The 18,860-nt window shown below is 30.0% G+C and overlaps 2 protein-coding genes and 1 long non-coding RNA gene across 11 annotated transcripts; 1 reads left to right on the top strand and 2 right to left on the bottom strand.

Moving 5' to 3' along the window:
- Positions 1-874: 874 nt before the first annotated feature.
- LOC143144563 (BRCA1-associated RING domain protein 1) lies at positions 875-9,118 on the bottom strand. Of its 9 annotated transcripts, none has more exons than XM_076307101.1 (11): positions 6,598-9,118; positions 6,138-6,241; positions 3,581-3,684; positions 3,160-3,348; positions 2,704-2,872; positions 2,524-2,604; positions 2,245-2,441; positions 1,767-2,024; positions 1,545-1,654; positions 1,337-1,455; positions 875-1,264 (listed from the first exon to the last, which is right to left on the bottom strand). In XM_076307101.1, exons 3-11 carry the CDS (start codon positions 3,649-3,651, stop codon positions 893-895), a joined length of 1,566 nt encoding a protein of 521 aa, XP_076163216.1. In that variant the 5' UTR covers positions 3,652-3,684; positions 6,138-6,241; positions 6,598-9,118; the 3' UTR covers positions 875-892. The 9 variants fall into 9 exon arrangements, with proteins under 9 accessions (XP_076163216.1, XP_076163221.1, XP_076163220.1 ...); XM_076307106.1 differs by lacking the exon at positions 6,138-6,241 and having other exon boundaries at positions 6,598-6,636; positions 6,779-9,118; XM_076307105.1 differs by lacking the exon at positions 6,138-6,241 and having other exon boundaries at positions 6,598-6,723; positions 6,783-9,117.
- Positions 9,119-10,362: 1,244 nt separating this feature from the next.
- On the bottom strand, positions 10,363-18,720 carry Magr (Iron-sulfur cluster assembly 1 homolog MagR). Its single transcript, XM_076307776.1, has 4 exons — positions 18,581-18,720; positions 18,298-18,494; positions 16,923-16,976; positions 10,363-10,759 (listed from the first exon to the last, which is right to left on the bottom strand). The coding sequence occupies exons 2-4, from the start codon at positions 18,379-18,381 to the stop codon at positions 10,505-10,507; spliced, it is 393 nt and encodes a 130-aa protein (XP_076163891.1). The 5' UTR covers positions 18,382-18,494; positions 18,581-18,720; the 3' UTR covers positions 10,363-10,504.
- Positions 11,311-15,080, top strand: LOC143144895 (uncharacterized). The gene is made up of 2 exons (XR_012991554.1): positions 11,311-12,067; positions 13,938-15,080. It is a non-coding gene; the product is annotated as an uncharacterized LOC143144895 (long non-coding RNA).
- Positions 18,721-18,860: the final 140 nt, after the last annotated feature.

The following is an 18,860-nucleotide window of genomic DNA, read 5'->3' as shown; positions in this document are numbered from 1 at the left end:
TGACTGACTGACTGACTAACTGGGGAGGTACCGGGGCCCACTTGTGGGTCAGGGTGCGGGTCCCCTCTTTTACACTGGTCAGAAAAAGGAGAGAAAAGAACGAAGCCGGAGAAGCAGAGAGAACGATCAACGACGACCGACCTCACCGAGAATCATTTTAAACCGTTTTAAATTTTACTAATATAAGTAAAATAATTTTATTAGTATGACGCATTAAAATATGAGTAACCTATTCCTGAAACGACTAGTGCAGTCCTTTTCTTTCATTACGATTAATTACCGATTTATTTTCTTTAGTTTATGTACTATTTACCGTCTTCGGTTATATTAGATTTTTCTTACTGTTTGTTTTTGACTATATTAGAATCTCTTGTTTTTCTCTATATTCTACCATCTTCGTACTGTTCTTCCTCTTTACCTCTCTCTCACTCGCCTCCAGCCTTTTTTCTTTCATTCTCTCTTTCTCACCGCGTACATGTAGATGTATATGTGCACGACTAGCGGTACTTTACCCGTAAATGTACGAGATACCGTACGATATTTCCCTTTGGAATTTATCGTTCTTTGCGCAACGGTTGATCCCCCGTAATCATAGTACATAATTAAAATATTTCCTATTTTACAAAATCAAACGGAAAATTAAATATTTGTGTAAAATTTTATTATATACTTGTAATATTTCAAGTGCCGTTAAGAAAATATAATAATAAAAACATGTTCTTTTTACTAATACGGTTAATGACAAATAATGAAAAAATTATGACTATTCTATGGAATTAAAAAGTCATATCGTGTTTGTCAACAATATTATTTTACACGGAGTAGTCGCAGTAATAAAAATATTAATTCATAACTTTCACAGGAGACAATAGAGTAAGCAATTTGCAAGAATTTACATTAAACCTAAATACGATGGATCGATCAATGTAAATTTTTCTATACATTCAATTAGCCACATAAGTGGCAATGTTTTTATACGTTGCATATTGTATTTTATACGTGGTTCGTCATTTCCTGGTACATATATAATATAATAAGTGCACTTATATAAAGGATTAGAAGGTTCATTGGCAATGTGAAAAGGGATAATTGGTTCTGTGTCTTTTATATCGTTTGGACGTGGTTCTCTTGACAGAATAGACCCATTACCTTGGCAAACAAGTTTTTTTAAAGTATCTTTTGTCAATTGTATGTTACATATAGTGTAAGTTTTCTTTGGATGCAAAGCAAAATAAAAATAACATTGGTTAAACAGACCTGGATTCTGAAACCACAATTGTTATTATTTAACACATTGTTCAAATTACTTACATGTTAATTTTACGATTATCTTTACCTGCTTCTCTGCATTTTCTCTAGCTTTTTTTGGAATGCCTTCAATTGGTGCACCACTAATTTCAAACAATTCTAAATCCACTGCTAATATATCATCTACATCCATAACTAAATGAATCCCTTATATATCAAAAAAATGTGTCAGAATTAAATTTTTTATAAATGTGATATGTACTAACTTGTGTAAATTATTTTTTGAATAACCTTACATTCACTATTGAGTATCCATTTTCCACGAAGAAGTGCTACCATTATATCGTACGATAATGGTATAATATTTTGATCATTTGCTTCCACTATGACATGAGTAACAGATGCCCTAAAATATGATTCTATAATCATATTAAACTTGTAATATATACTATAAATCATATATACTACATCGTAAATTATTACTAGATTGTAATAGTGTACTACGACCAATAACATACCAAATTATAGGTGAAATTTTAATTTTATGTTTAGAAGCCATCTGATATAGACATTTGTTATTATCTTCCTTTAAATTTGGTGCATATATAACAAATTTACATGATTGTGTATCCCAAAAAGATTGGTTTAAAGTACTATTTAAAGTACTATTTAAAGTACTACTCAAAGTACAATTCACAATTTTCTCAGACTTGTCATTACATTTGTATCCTGCTATCAAAAGGTTCCATACTTCTTTGAACGATTTACAGTAGTCACTATAGTACAGAAATATAGGGTACAATCTAATAGTACTGTATCGTGATCAACAATCTAAACACGACTATTATGTTTAACAAATCATTAATTATTTTACTTATTTATTAACTATAATTTTCACATGCAAAACTAATACTCAATATTGTAACATTATAAGCTACTGGCAATTATTTACATATTAATTGCTCTCTAATAAAACTACATTCAAATTGCACATACATAGGTTTTTTTCCGTAATTATCATATGCATCCCTATTAGCAGAATACTGTAAGAGCAACTTTGCTTCTTCTAATCTATTGTGTATGGCAGCTTCATGTAGTGCTGTTCTATTTTCTTCACCTGGAATATTAGGTGATGCACCACATTCTAAAAGCAACTGACATATATTTGTATATCCATAATTTACAACTTCTTGCTATAAAGAAAAAATGCATGACAGAAGCAACATATATTGTAGTTGAAAGCAATTATATTTCAGATTTAAATAGAGAACTTACTAAAGGAGTCCATCCAGCATTATCTTTTGTATTTGGATTTGCACCAGCAACTAACAAGTTTTTTACATAATCTTCGTCGTTCTAAAAAATTATTTTCTCATGTAATTAAATTTTATTAAAGTTTATGGACCTTTTACGTGTTTTAATTACGTATAAAATGTATATATGTAAAAAATATACCTTTAAACATGCAACATGTAATATACTTTCTCCCCTGACATTTAGTTTATTTATGTTTTTCTTTGGTATAATATTTAATTTTTTATTAATAACCTGAGATTTTGATTGTAATGTTACCAAAGGAATTTGTGAGGTACTAAGAACATTTGTAGTTTTACTCCATAGATCCCTGGAAAATTTGTATCGATCTTGCATCAAATATAAAAGCTTATAACACATTCTTAACTTAATAACTATTATGAGATAACATTTTTTCTTTAATATGTCAATTATAAAATTTAAACTTAAACTATTATTTTATCATAAATAAACTATGAGGAAATCTGTTATATTCTATGTATTTATTTATGTACTCAAAATTGTTAAAATATGTAATAAATAGTTTGTAATTAAACAGAACTTATTCAAATACTAAGAAGTATAAGGTGTTTAATGTATTCTTTTCATTTTACATACTGTTCTTTTATTATTTCTGCAATACTATTGCAATAAGATGTAAGATTCTGAATCATGTGATCATTCTGTATTTCTATCGGTTGTACAGGCATGTTACATTTTATACATACTGAATCATTTCCAATACATTTCTTACAAAAGAAGTGCCCACAATTGGTATATCTTGTTGCATTTATTGGTTCACATCCACTACAATAAAGAAAGAGATACACTATCCTTGTACAAATAAATATCCATATAAAAAAATATAATTTAAACAAATAATACTCTATTCAATTACAATATTAATAAAAATTTTACTAATATCAGAAACGACAAACAAAAGAAACTATTATGAATTATATTTCAATAAATAGAGTACGTAAATTAAAGACATTAAAAATATATAATATAAACTTTTATATTTTTCATGAAATATTACCACTTATTGCATACTAGCACATTTGCGAAATTTTTGATAGCTTTTCGAGTATTTTCCCACGAAGTATCCATTTTCAAATATTATTGTATTACAATATCCTATATCTGAAAAATGTTTTGTTTCACTATTATTTCACTTACAAATATCTTTTGAAAACCAAGTTAAAAGAATTTGTCATTATCAACATATATGAACTTAATTTTCAAAATTCGTTAAACATAAGTATGGGTACACATTTCTCGAGTGATAATAAAATTTACGTTTATTTTTCCGTTCTTTATTTTTTATATAAAAGAAGAAATTAAAATTATAATAACTAATTAAACTTGCGAAAGTAGATGTTCTATAATTCGTTCAACTCACAAAACACTGTGTAAATAATACCACGTGACTGAGAAAGAACCTTATTCGTCCGCACTCTCAGGTTAAAACTAGTCACACGTTTGATACATAATGGAACGGAACACGAAAATATTTGACAAAAGAATAAAAAACCGATAACAGAATTTCTATTAAAAAATTGTTGTAAATGTTGAAGTTTTGGAAAGTAATTCAATATTTGTCGCATTTATGAATGATTCATTTGTGTTATACATTAAAAATGTAATTTTTCTAGACAAAACTATGTAATTCGTAGATGAAGCAGTGGAACAGAATAAGTACTACATATCAGCTTTGCCTCCTGGAGTATTATCATTTACAATACAAAACTCGCTTTATCTCGTAAATAAAATAAAATAGGACATATGTTTATATAAACTTTTTTCATTGACTTTAAGTAAAATCATTAAGTAAAATATTTCCCATTTGTTCAAGAATATCCTGCACATGCATAATACATTAATATACTTTCTTTCGGAAAAATCTATTTATTTTTAAAATATATATAGGATAAATGAATATAGTTTGGAATATGCAATCCTGAAAGTTTACTAAAACTAGAACAATTTTTTTCTAAATTAAATCAATGTTAAAACAGAAAGAAATTGATTGATATTCACATGTAAATAGTTAAATATGTAATAATTTAATTGTTTTGAATTTATGGTAAAAAAAGGAAAAAAATCATAATTGGCAATTTTTTAAATTGGTATACAGGATGTCTCAGCTAAATGCGATTAGCTAAATATCTGCATTATTTTTTGCTGCATAAAAAAACTTTCTAGGATGAAATTGCAATGTTTTTAGATCTACATGTAATCTTAGATGTAAATCTTTCTCAGTCTTAATTTTTTTTACGAGATTTCCATCGAAATTTTTTTAAACTATACATTATAGTTTTTTCTTATCCTTAACCATAATAACTGTATTGTTTTTAGCCTTTATTCTTGAAATATTTTCATCGAAAGATATTGAACTTTTCTTGTCGTTGTTTACGCGACATATCGAATTACATATTCGTATCATACGTAAAATACTGACTGTTCTTAAAATCGATAAATTAACAAATGATCACTTAGTCCTTCAGAAGTGAAGAAATGAATTTCTGAATTGTCGACAATTAAAACAAAAAATTGGTATTAGTCAAGTAATATTTTCCGTATACTTAAAACAACAATAGAGGTTTTTTTTGGAAGTCTTAATCACAGACGAAACATTCTTCACAAATTACGGACCAATAAAGTTGCATAACCTGCATTATTGGTCTGTAGAAAATTCACAATGGTTTAGGAAGGTTAATAATAAAAACCATGCATTAAATATAATGCAGATAAAATACCATGTATTAAATTATAGGGACACATGTGCATAATCACAATGAAATAGAATGTTTAGTAGCCATTGAATTGGCGGAGATTTTTATTCGTAATGTAAAATAAAAAATATCGTTTACCATAAAAAATCCACAATATCGGGCATTACGAAGAAAAGAATTGCAACTGCGTGTTCGATAGTAACATCGCAGAAATTGGATAATGTGCACAAAGAATTAATTAAAAGATTTCAAGTATGCATTGAAGTCAACGGCCACCATTTTGAGTACTTGTAGTTTTAAGAATTGCAAACGGAGCGTAAAACTAAATATCTTCGGTTATTAGTTTCAGTAATAGCCAATATTTACATATGATTACGAATGTTAAAAGTTTAAATATTTTTCGATGTAAATACCTCGAGAAGAAATACTAGGAACAGTGTGGTTATCATGATTGTTAAATTTATTTTTTATGCTCCCAAAGCAGAAAAATAAGTATAAAGTATCGTTTAAAAAAATACCGGTGATCGAAGTGGAGGTTCTTTCGATTTATATTACATATATAAGATGTCTTTATGCTGTTTAGGAACTAATTAAAAATGATACTCCTAAAAATTCTCATTTACGTTTTTGTTACATTATTACTAATTCCTTCTATATTTTATCATCTATTTTACATATTGCATTTACTATCAATTACAGTTTCACAAACTAATGAAGGCATAATAATACTCAAGTAGCACAAATTACTAGTTACCAAACTATTCCGGACACCCAAACCTATGGAAAATGTCACTACAAAAGACCATTAATCAACTAACAAAATCAACTTTAAAAAAAGAATCCTATTGAACAAATACTCACACAACATCTTTTAATACTCTGATTTTCATGGACAATGCGTTATATCGTTCCAGAAAAACGTATAAAATTCCAACTGCTAAAGAGTTGCCATTAAAAGTTGGTTGCTGTCAACAAATATTCAATTTGTCGAAAATTTATTAAAGTTTAAGTTGCTCGTAAACGCAAGTAATGAGTTTAAAGATGTAATGCTTAAATCGTCCATAAAATTGCACGTAGTCGTTAGAAAACTGTACTTTGCCATCTTATCGCTGTAAATTATCTAAATCCGATCGAATGATTCAATTTTTTAATTTAGAAATATGGAACATTTATACGTGGAAACGATGAATTTAATAAATGAAAAAAAAACATGAAATAAGTGTATCCAGTTTGTGTAATAGAAAATTGAAACGATGTAAGGACTGAACAATATTATGGGATCTATTGTTGGATGTCCAGCCTCCAATTTGCTATTACTCACCCTGTGTCAGTGTGCCCTTCCGTCGAGGAGTCGGAATTTCTGCAACAACTCGAAAACATGTTACTCGGCGAAGTGCACTTTCTAGTGCAAAGGTCGGTTTCGCGCAACGTCCGACTTCTACCGTATCTATTTAAAGTCGGATTCAAAAATATTGGCCGATCAGGGTTATTGTGGGGCATACCCACTCTACTGCTGCTTCTGTTTCTGTCGTCTCCGGGCTTCCTTCTCGCTCTTTGGTTACCGGACGATCGGTTCGTCTGATTGGTTGCTTCAAAAACGGAGACCGCAAATCGGCAAGCATGCTATCTTCGTCCCAAAGATTGAGGAATAACTGACCTGACTTTACCAAGCGCCACGAAATAACTGTCTAATCGACACAATTCTTCAACGAGGACATGAAATAGGATACATCGCGAGTGAACAAGATAGAGCAACAGAAACTGAACTTCAGCTCACCTCTTTTCAACGGTCGATTAGACAGGGATTATCGTTGGAGTATTTAGGCGGTAACACTGCCTTTGAGTAGCGAGAGAATCACTCTGTATTTGAATCTTATTATAATCACTACAGGTCATCCTATTTACACTGTATACGTACCTTCGTGTACCTTCTTGTATCAATATAAATTGAGTTCTTCTCCACTTTTCAATTGGTGTCTTTGTTATTGAGATATAAGCAAGTAAGGTTTTTGCAGGTGTGAAAGTTATACACACGATCAGCTGACTGGGATATGAAGTACATAATTTGTTTCATTGTGTTATAAAGATATCTTCCCCACTTTCTGGAACTGCTAACTCAAGTTAGCCTTAATGACACAAGGGTCCTAGGTTATTAATGTTACAGAAGCAGAAAAGTAGAAGTTTTACATTCTTTGTTTTATCATTATAAAACTAATCGTATTTAATTTGTTATTTACGATTAAATTTAATCGTACTGGTGCGATCCTTGCAATGAGAATGATATGAAACGCAGGTTTCAAAATCTTTTAAGTATTTAAGACCTTTAAAAACTTCAATTCGACCCTGATTGTCGTACATAAGTACATGAAACATCTACGTGATGATTAAATATTAATTATAGTATTCGGTACATCTAATATCTTTATTTTTTCTAAAGTATTAACTATATCTGGCTTGTTTTCTCTAAACTATTAACTATATCTGACTCGTTCCCTCTAAAGTTTTAACTATATCTGATTCGTTTTCACCGTTTCTCACTCGCCCTGACTGTTTCACAGTCACTCTTACTGATTCGCACTTTCCTCCCATCGATACGGAGTCAGTGACATAACAAAAGAGAAGACTGTAAATAGCGATTACCGAGAATCACATCAGTAAATTTTAACTGTTTATATTTTGATAATGAAACTTCAGATTTTTTTATAACAAGCAGTACATAACATAAAGATCATATTAAAGTTAAAATTTAAGAATGGTATTTAGTTCAAATTCTAGTGGTGCTTAATTCACGTTAAGTCATAACGTTTCTGCCCGGTACATGTTTAGAATTAATAATGGAAGTGATCGCTTTACAATTTTCTAAAAAATAACGAACTTCGAAGTTTTTAATTGTTGTGAAAAATAACCATATATTGATGTAAAGAAAATATTTTGAAGCCTTTACTCTCAAATCCTATTGAGCGATCTTTTCGACGATGCTTTCGTATCACTTACAAACCATATCATATTATACTTAAAATTTCTCAACTTTGAGATCATGCACGAAATTCAACAAATTCTTGTTCAACTTTGATTAACGGAACATTAAACATTACAGTCTATATTATAGTTTGTTTTGTTTTTTATTAATGAGAGTCAGGGAGAAAGAGAGGGGGGAGAAAAGATATATAAAATGGCATATGCATCATTACGGTCGTATAGTTATGATTACGAAGTATGAAACGAATATGAAGAAGATGGCATGGATGTTAAAAAAATACTTACAATTAGAGGAGAAGAGTGTGCAGTTGAATGTGAATAAATCGAAGCTTATAAGATTTACAGGATGAGAGGTGAAGAAGGTACACGTTGATGAGGAATGGTAAAGATGGACATGCGAGAGAAATGATGGGAAAAGCGATGGTACTGACAAGGGAAGTATGGAAGATAGGGAAAAAGAGATTCGGGGATGACTCGCAAAGGAAAATGAAACTCTACTAAACGTTAGTAGAAAGTATGACGTTGTATGATGCGAAGATTAAACTGTAGAGTCTAATCTTTATTGATGACTTGTATAATGAGGCTACGATTTTCTTTCGCAGAATTATGATTTAAAACAAATTCTGCATTTTGGCTATTCGCTATGAAATCTGATTGCGCGATTGGATTTATACTCAACTTAATTGTTAACGTCGTTAATCTTACTTAATTAGTAGATTAGATTAAATTTGGATCAAGCAGCGGTAACATTCCGGCCGGCCATAAAATCTGCAATTCAAACATTATTGGAATGGATTAAATTTAATTAAACTTTTACCCGTTATTTACATAGTATGGTTGTTGGAACTCAGAAACAGTAAACGAGCAACAATGAAACGTTCTCACATCACTGTACACGGAATACATGTATTATACATATGTTAGATCAGTGTGTTAGTAGCGGTAGGTTTTAACAAATATCTCAGAAACTAAGCACGAATTGGATTGCCTCATAGATTCTACAATTTCCATAAATTGTTTTTTGTTAAAAATTAACAAAAGCATATTATTCTGACAAGCTTTCCCGATCTACATACTTTTTTAATGTCAAAATATAGCGTTTAAATATTACAAATGATTATTCACCATTACGCTATTATTTTATCGAGTTGATTTTCCACGGTATACATTTACATACAATTAAAATATACAAATAGAAAATGACATATTTTTGTATTTTTAAACAAATATTGTAAAATATACAGTGTGTGTTATACTTTTGCCATGAACTGTAATCTAATTTACTAATGTAAATTATCATTTTTTAATGATTAGTAATAAAAGAACTTTTTATTAATATTGTATATCTTTACTTTTATTTGCCAAGTTAATTGTAAATACTAAACACCTTAGATCATTATGATATCATTTCAACCAAAATACGTGTTGGAAATTGTGTTTTTCGATAAAATATTAGTTGGTAATTGACAATATACTAGATAGTTGGAATATCCCAGCAGCAAGTCGTAATTACCCTACTTTTTTGTTTACGATATTTTTCATCGGGAAAATTTTGACCACCCGCTTATCTCTTTTAAAATTTGGCATAAGATATTTTACTTTCAATACGATAAGACTCAAGTTTTCTTCACAGAATTAGTAAATAAGCATTTCATTTTAATTTTTAAAGAGTGGTTCAAATTATTGTATACTGAAAACCAGGAATATCAACATTAACAGTGAAATTGTAACCGAAATAAAACTATATCCTGTGTGTGGTTGGACAGAGGAGACATAAACTTTTAATGGAAGACAAAACCATTAATTGTAGGGTATGGATAATAGATAGGTAAATCAAAACTGGATATAAGGTCTGCACTCATTAGCAGATCTATCAGAATCATAAGTATACACAAAGATTAAAGAGAATAATTTACTTTATATGAAAAGTAAACATATATGTTTATATACATTAAATAAATTAATGTCCTGCTAAGTATTACATCATACATCAATGATTAATTATGTTAAACTTTACGTACAATATATGAAATTAAATACATATTATGATACATATTTAAAAAATCAATTACATTATATATTTCAATTAATTATCATTACTTTCAAATGAAATTTTTCAACATTAATAGATTTTTATTCGAGTACTATGATAAGAGAAACATGATCCTTGAATTAAATTAAATTCAATTCATATTCATCATAACAAAGTTATTTATATTGACTACAATTTTTATTATTACCCAGATTATTTAAACGGAGAAGCTTTCTCCGCATCCACAAGTTCCTTTAATGTTTGGATTATTAAAAATAAATTCTGAACTCAATTTGGATTCTATGTAATCCATTTCAGTGCCTAAAAGAGACAACTGTGCCTTTTTATCGATCATTATGCGAACACCGTCTTGGATAACTTCTTCATCGAGCTTCGATTTTTCTTTAGTATAATCTAAAGTATAACTTAAACCATTGCAACCTCGTTGTTTCACACCGACTCGTAGACCAATCTGAAAATATACAATATAAAATTTAGTCCCTAATGTATAATAACACATCCCATACTTGCCACCAGAGAACCATCTCTATCTAATCCCTCCTTTCTTGCAAGTTCCCGATTATCCACCACATATAAGAAGTCTGTTTTCTAGATTATATTGTAATAACTTTATTTTTGTCGTACTTAGAAAGGTTCATTCCTTTTGATATTACTATGCAATAAGTATAGATTTTACATGAAACATTTTTTTATGTGATATACGATTTTGGCTGTGACTCACTGTACGTATAGGATTCGATAGCAGATGCCCAAAATTGTAAGAGGTGATGATCAAAATAAAACGAAAATTAAGAACGACGAACTTGCATTTAAGACTTTGTGTTTGAGTTACGAATTGTTCAAAATACACATACAATGTGTCAGAAACGATGAACTTGCATTACTACTGGCGCGCAAACGCCAGCTGTTTTAAGGTACGGACGACGACCGACAGTGGCGTAAGTAGTCATCTCGAAAAATTCTTGGTACATTTCCCAATATGCTCCTGATAAATTCTGCGTAATAACAATTGTCAAAGATAAGTATTTAAATATAAATATTTTCATATTTTCTTGCCCTACAAACCTTTTAAAGAGTTGCTGTCATCTTGATCTTGTTCCGAATTAGTACTTTCTATATCTAGTTTCAAGTTATCTATGGCAATTTCTAACAAATTATTTGTATCCCAGTGTTTTCTTTCAATTATCTCTCTATTTTTACAGAAATTTTCTCATTCTATTAGTGTTATTTTATCTACCGCTTCTCACATTACTAATTGTAGTTTATCAAACGTCTATACTTTATATACTTCACTGAATTATGCATTATCATTTTTAACCAAGGACAGTACAAGTCAATCACTTATGATACGTTTTACGCGTATTTTCAATAATTAATAAGTCGGACACAAAGTGTCAAATACAATTTCGACATTTTCAATATTTAAATTATTTTAACACGAAGCATTCCTTAAAGTTTTGAACACCTGTTATAGAACATTCTGTGAATTCCTCGGTCAACCATCGAATGTTTCGTTTCGGATGGGATTTGCTAGAAGATTTATCGTTAAGACTTACCTAAGTCCCTGGGTCTTTGGGTTTTCCTAAAGTTGTAGCCAAATAGACTGTTTGGTCAAGGACATTTTTCCACGGACGAAAAGCTCTTTCTAACTCTTCTTTCTCTTACCAGGGGGTCTATTGGGACGTGCTCTCTCTCTTAAGGAAAAAGATGGATGGAACGATTTAGGATTGAATGGAGGATGAAGAAATAAAGGAATGCGGTAGACAACTCTTCCTTCTCTAAGTCTGTAGAATGTTATGTCAAAAAGATATTTCGAAAATCAAACATTTAGCGAAGTTGCAGCGATAAATAAACTTGTTTTACGTTTTTCTCAAAACTATATTTTTCAACCTGGCCGACACGAAATCTCCAGAACTACACATCCGATTTAATTCAAGTATTATATAGAGATATAGAATATTCTACAATGTAGCGTACGATTTTTTTAATATGTTAATTATTTAATTTTTTATAAACGTTTAAAGTTGTTTTTTCTTCTAACTTCGACCATTTTTACAATCATTAAAATTTTCGAAAAATTGTACGCTACATTTTAGATAATAGTTTCTAGTTTATGAATCAACATTTTTTTATTTCAAATCTCCCAGTTCTTGTCAACTGTGACGGCCAACAAGCAATGTTTCACCAGAAGGGGTTCTGAGAATAGCGAATAACTTCGCCATTTTATACGATTTTTACTTTCGTAAAATTGTAAAATGAAGCTGAAAGGTATATTTGTATTCTCTGAGAAAGACTACATCTTTCATTTAGTAATTACTTAGAAAAAAAATTCGTAAAATTTACCCATTCTTGAACGTCTCAGAGTGGTGTCCCCCCTTACGGAAAAAGATGGATGAAACGATTTAGGATTGAATGGAGAAATAAAGAAATGTGGTAGAGGCAAAGAAGGTTTACCTTTGAAAGTCCTTAACCAGTCTATTTGACTACGATTTTATCAGATCCTTCCTTAAACTCCGAGGCATTCGAAGTGATGTCACCTTTTCCATCGTGCCTGGGCGGGATGGAAGTTTTCCCGCCGGTTTCGGCCATATCAGTGTTATGAGTTTGTACTCGAAGCAGAGGTGTTCCCGAACTATACTAAGATTCACATATACTGCCCAGTCAGGGTCACTTCCTTACTGGTGCTCGATGATATATCTTACTTCCTCCACACCTTCGTAAGCTTTTTCACTGCCAATGAAACTTATTTGTCTTTCTATCACTCTTACACTTGTTTCTCATTCTCACTCGACTCGAGTGACTATTCACTCAAATATATTCGAGGGACTTTATTTGATAAGAGTATGAAATTCGACCCGCCTGCTTATATTGTTGCTCGTCAACCACCAAAAATAGGTAAGCCGAGATTCAGTGTCTATTGCTGTGTCTCGCTCAGTTTCGGTGTATTCTATTCTCTGTCTTCGTTGAAGTATTCGTGTCGACTGAACAGTCATTCTCTATTGACTGGTAAAGCTGGGCTAGTGTTTCATTCATCTTTAAATCAGAGGTGTCATGTTTATCGGTCAGTAACCGAAGAGCGAGAAAGAAACGCGGAAACGACAGAATAACCCTGACCAGCCAATATTTTTGAATACAAATTTAGATCCATTCGATATTCTAATCTGAACGTGTACAAAGTATTGTATTTTAATGTATAATTTAATACACCTCGGGATACAAGTTAATGTGTATATGAATATATTATGTTGTCAACATTTATTGTCTATGTTTATGTATAACAGTATAGTAGTCATGTTTATGAAAGAGAGAAAAGTTCGGTTTGTTATGATTTAGAAATACAGCTTTTATTCAAAAGAGAGAAACTAAACAAACGTAATTAACTTTCAAATATCCATAAAGATTTCAATATATCTTCATAAAGATTTTCTATCGTTCTACTGATACTTTCGTTTTCTCGTTAAACTGGTTGTGTTCCATATTTTTCAATTCAACTCGTATCTCAAAGTATATATAAAGTCATTCGTTAAAATGCAACATTTTATGTGTGTGTGTATATGAAATATTCGTTAATAAAATTGCGAATATTAGAATGTCAAATGATCTAGTACAGGACTCTTCTCCTGCTTTAGGTATACACTTATGGTAGGAGGATAACCGAGCAACCCAGAATTGGTCAAATCCGACGGGAGAAGTTTAGTCCCGCTCAGCATGGAGAAGGCGATGTTATTCCCGAGATCGCGATTCCGCCTATTACAAATCTTTAAAAGAGTCAATACACACAGAGGTTTACGATTGGTTTACCCGTGGGTTTGGTCGATAGTCTTTCTCGCTGGTCGTTTTTACGAGAGAGACAATCCTGCTCGTAAACCCCCTGTAAACTTCGATCGTGTACGGGACGTTTAAATATATGAAATTGTTAGCAGTGTTTGCGAAAAAAGAGGAATCAAGTATTTACTATGCAAAGATTCTAAGTTGCCAACGAATCAAATTAGATGTCCCACATCGAATTACACGCATTTTCGTTATTGGCGCATATACGAGTCTATCGCGTGAAGTTTGTCGTGAAGGAAAGATATCGAAACAGAATGAGATGAAACGATAACGAGCGACGACTAGAACGCATTGGCGTAGACATAGGCCCAGAATATTATTGCAACTATCAACGGAACAAAAAATTCACGTACTTTTTGTAATATAATCTCGATAAATTCTACATAATAATTATTATCAAAAACAAGAATTGCAATAAGTAAAATTTTCTTATTTTCTTAAACCGTATCCACGATTTTGTATATTTCCTCCGAATATGAAGATTTTACTCCTATGCAATGTGATCGTTTAATATCTAAATGTGGAGATTGGGTGGAGCAAGGGCATAGTTTCCTTCCTCCTCTATCGTTCAGTTGGTAGGAACTTGACAACTTATGATCTCTGCATAGCAGATGGTCTGTCAGCGAATACATGAGGTACCGCTAGAATGTTTATAATAAAAAACCGTAGAGAAAAAAAGTATTTAGAACAAGCAGAGAAAAACCAGTTTCGATGTAAAGAAACAATTACAAAACATTATATTCTGTAAAAAGGATTCTATATTAGGTCGTGTAGTAAGTTCTTTTGTGTTTCTTTATAAGAATATTAAATACTGCCAATTTTATATAGAAATTACGTAATCAATAGTACAAGTGCTACGATTTTCTGTCATCTTCTGAATAACTTAAATACTCTTTTGGTTTAAAATTATTGTTTTTTTAATTAAATAATTTAGATACGTGTATGTTTACTTTTTTGGATACCTTTTTACTGACTTTTCGTTAAAAAAAAAAAAATGTATAATATATAAAATAAGTAAAAATCAGATGGAATTAAGTCTGATGAAAATTTATCCAGCTACGTACAGGGTGCTAAGAAATTATATGTAAAAACCGCTACAGACGGATTCTACACTTTTGGATCGGCTGATCCTAAATATGTTTATTCATTGCAACTAGTATAAACAACATATTCAAATAACATTTCTCGAAATGCGTGTCGCGGACTCATTAGACAATCTAATACTAAATCACGAAATCCCCCTACGTCTTCTCTTTTATGGATTTGCCTCTGCACATCCGTAGATTTATGCGGTCGTCATTAATTTTGAATTATCAGTTTTCCTTAATATGTCTATATACGGCTGGAAAAGGGATGAAGATATCTTAGATAGGGAAGATACATACATATTGCAAAATCAAAATTAAAATCTCGGCATATTTCTCAAAAAATATATTTTCAATGTAATATATATCACAGAAATGAGTAATTTTGCAGTTTAGTAATTTTGCCATAAATGAGCTCATTTTTTCCAATTTTTTTTAGAAAGATTATATTTTAACATTAAAAAGAAATATAGATAAGAGGAGTTTGAAAAAGTAATGTGCTTTTGCTATTATTTTAACATAAAAATAAAAATTATAAAAATTACAGAATGCGTCTACCAATTCCGATGATTTTTGAGTAGGTTATAGAGGACGAGATTCTGAACAACTTTTATCTGAACAATAATTGCCGTTCGGCCTTAGTTTTCGAAATATTTGCAGAAATAGTTGATACTACCGCAGTGACCCTGCCTGTACCTACATATGTATATTCAGAGAAGGTACTATTTTTTTTTATACGCATCGACTTTTCTTATTTCGAGTAAAGCCGAAATATTCCGAAAATGAGCGAGATAGAGCAATAGCCCCTCCCCCGCTAAGACACGCGCGCGGAATGAACAATCATTAATGGAAATTTAGATTTCTATACTTTTTATTTTAATTTCTCCCATGAAAGTACTTCAAAAACGATCTTATTCGGACAATTTTCGATTATACATAATTATCATAAAAGATTTTCAAAAATGATTCTAATTATTCATTATCTTCGTAAAAGTCTCGTTAATCTATTAGTAATACATACTTTTATAAAAGTATTATTAAAAATATAAAAATTATGTAGTAGTTTCTAAAAAAATGTAGTGTGAAAAATAAATAGTGACAGCATGTGCAAATTTTATATTTAAAATGTTATATAGTATATTTGTTTATAATTTATAAGTAAATTATTTGCTTAATCCAAGTACAATAACTTTCGTTATTTTACTAACTACAATAAATTATTTTTGTATCCTATTAAGGGAGCGCATATAGATACTCAGGAGGATTTTATTTCTATAAGGTAGTTTTTTACCAATGGTCCCCAAAGTATTGAAGTGATCAAATTTTGCAGCTACTCAAAATAATTGAAACATATTCAAGTAGTTTAGATAAACTGTGTCATATGAGAGAACCCAAAATATTTTGATTATACACCATAAACCATTATATCAAAAACATGTCATGCCACTGATGGCTACATAATTATTTATAAATATTTCTTAATAAATATGTCATCAAATTACTCCTAAACGAAGTATCTCTAAGTGACAAAAATTCTGATTTCATAAATTTAGTTGTTTAATCATAAAAAAATTATAAATATTCACTCCTCCAGGTGTATATGCCTCCTTAAAATGTGTACTACATGTGCAATTTTCATAGTGGACATATTCTATAAACATAGAATATTTGTTTTAGTTATACATTATATTTACTTACATATTCAGTTTTGTCTTGTAATAATTCCTTAATCTTTTTCACTGCAGTTGGTGTCTACAATAAAAACAATTACAAAATGCGAGATATAAATATATGCATTACAAATATCAAAGGTAAGAAAAAGAACAGAAGCAAGTTTACTACAATATTTTCAGTACAAAGATTGTATTATTTTGTATACTGTGTAACTTCTGTTTAAAAAAATTGATTTTCATTTAGAAAGTGATTTACAAATCTTTAAAACTACAAGTTCATTACAAGATCTTTTTTGCAAATGGTAAAGAGTAAATACATTTTTTCTTAAAAATGATATCTAATAATACTATTATAGCTTTATTATGCAATTTATAATAAATTAATCTAACACTTATGAATATGAGCCTTCTTATAAGACCTAAAAGTCAACAGAACAATACTTAGTTTTGAATATCTGTGGATTGTAGTTGTATTGTAGGTTATGAGTTTTACCATAAATTTGAAGATTAGTGCACAATGACACTGGATGTCAACAAACAGAAGGGGGATCAACTTCAAAAATTTTTCAACAATCTTATGTGGGTGGATTACGGCCATTGCTTAATGTTAGCAACAATGAGTGCCTTATCAAGCTATTAAATTTATATTATAACTAGAAATGTATAATTATAACTGAGAAAAAATTTTTTTGAGGATTATAAGTTACTATGATAGCTTATATGTGCCACTTAAACTACAAATCGTTTACTGATTACAGCTCAGAAAACTATTTCGAAAGAACATAAATAGACGTTATAACATACATATATTTAAACTTCTAATTTTGATAATGTTCTCATCTGCTGAAAAATACAATGAACTTTTCACATAACCTAACTAATTATGTATGTGAAAAGATTGACTACCTTAATTTAAATATTAACGTATTAAAATAATAATTATTAATGCATTTTGTCATTCTTATAGTTATATTTATTTATTGTAAATATTTATAATAAGTACCTGCTGTAATTTGTAGTGTATTACATGTTGAATATAACAATATTTTAATTGACCATGATCTTGACCATGATATTGACTAATCCTTGAATCTTTAATTTTTTGATCTATTGTTAAAATCTTTTGTTGTACAAAATACGTTTCATATCCAGGAAGAATTGTTAATAAAATAAAATATGGTTATTTTTAGCGTTTTTAAGTATCATTTTCAAGACTAATTATTTGAACCTTATTAATGAAGTAATATTAGTTAAATTAAAATTCTAACCTTAATTTATGAAGACCACAAATTTTATTCACTTTCGTAATAATATTAATGAATACTATAAATATATATATTCATACATACACACATAATAATTGTCAATTTTTAGATGTATATTAATTAATTATTACTTACTAAAGTAAGCGCTGCTTTTGTAGAAAGTATTTTTCTGCCTTTGACAGCTCGAATTGTTGCTCCAGCCACCACAGAAGAAGCCATTTTGCTTTTAATAATAACACCATAAACTAACAGATATACTTAAGAGTATATTCTCCTTAGGTGTTCATTTACTTATAAATATTGCTATATCATTCACTCTGGCGCTGTGTACGCTACGAGAAGTTAGGAACGTGCTCAATGTATTAATTAGTTTCACAGTATTGCACAATATTATTTTTGAACAATAGTAATGACTAACATTTTATGTTTAATCACGGGACATTTAATAAATTAATGTTTACTATTTTAATATTTAATACAACTTATAGTCAGTAAACACATAAGAATTTACTATTTTTAAATTATAAAGATCAATCAATGTATTGAAAATCAGAGAATACTTAGTCAAAATTGTTTTGTTAGTGGTTGTTAAATGGTTGTTGAACGGTTCTTAAACTGTTCCTTTTTTTTTATTACTTAGTATTCTAGCTGTTCTCTGCACTGTTCTTTAAGTCTGTGGTTGAAGGTAGGCTTGTAGC

This window comes from Ptiloglossa arizonensis, chromosome 3, assembly GCF_051014685.1.
Source record: "Ptiloglossa arizonensis isolate GNS036 chromosome 3, iyPtiAriz1_principal, whole genome shotgun sequence".
Taxonomy (NCBI): Eukaryota; Metazoa; Arthropoda; class Insecta; order Hymenoptera; family Colletidae; genus Ptiloglossa; species Ptiloglossa arizonensis.
The sequence above is the reverse complement of the archived record's forward strand: the minus strand, read 5'-3'. Positions and strand labels throughout refer to the sequence as shown.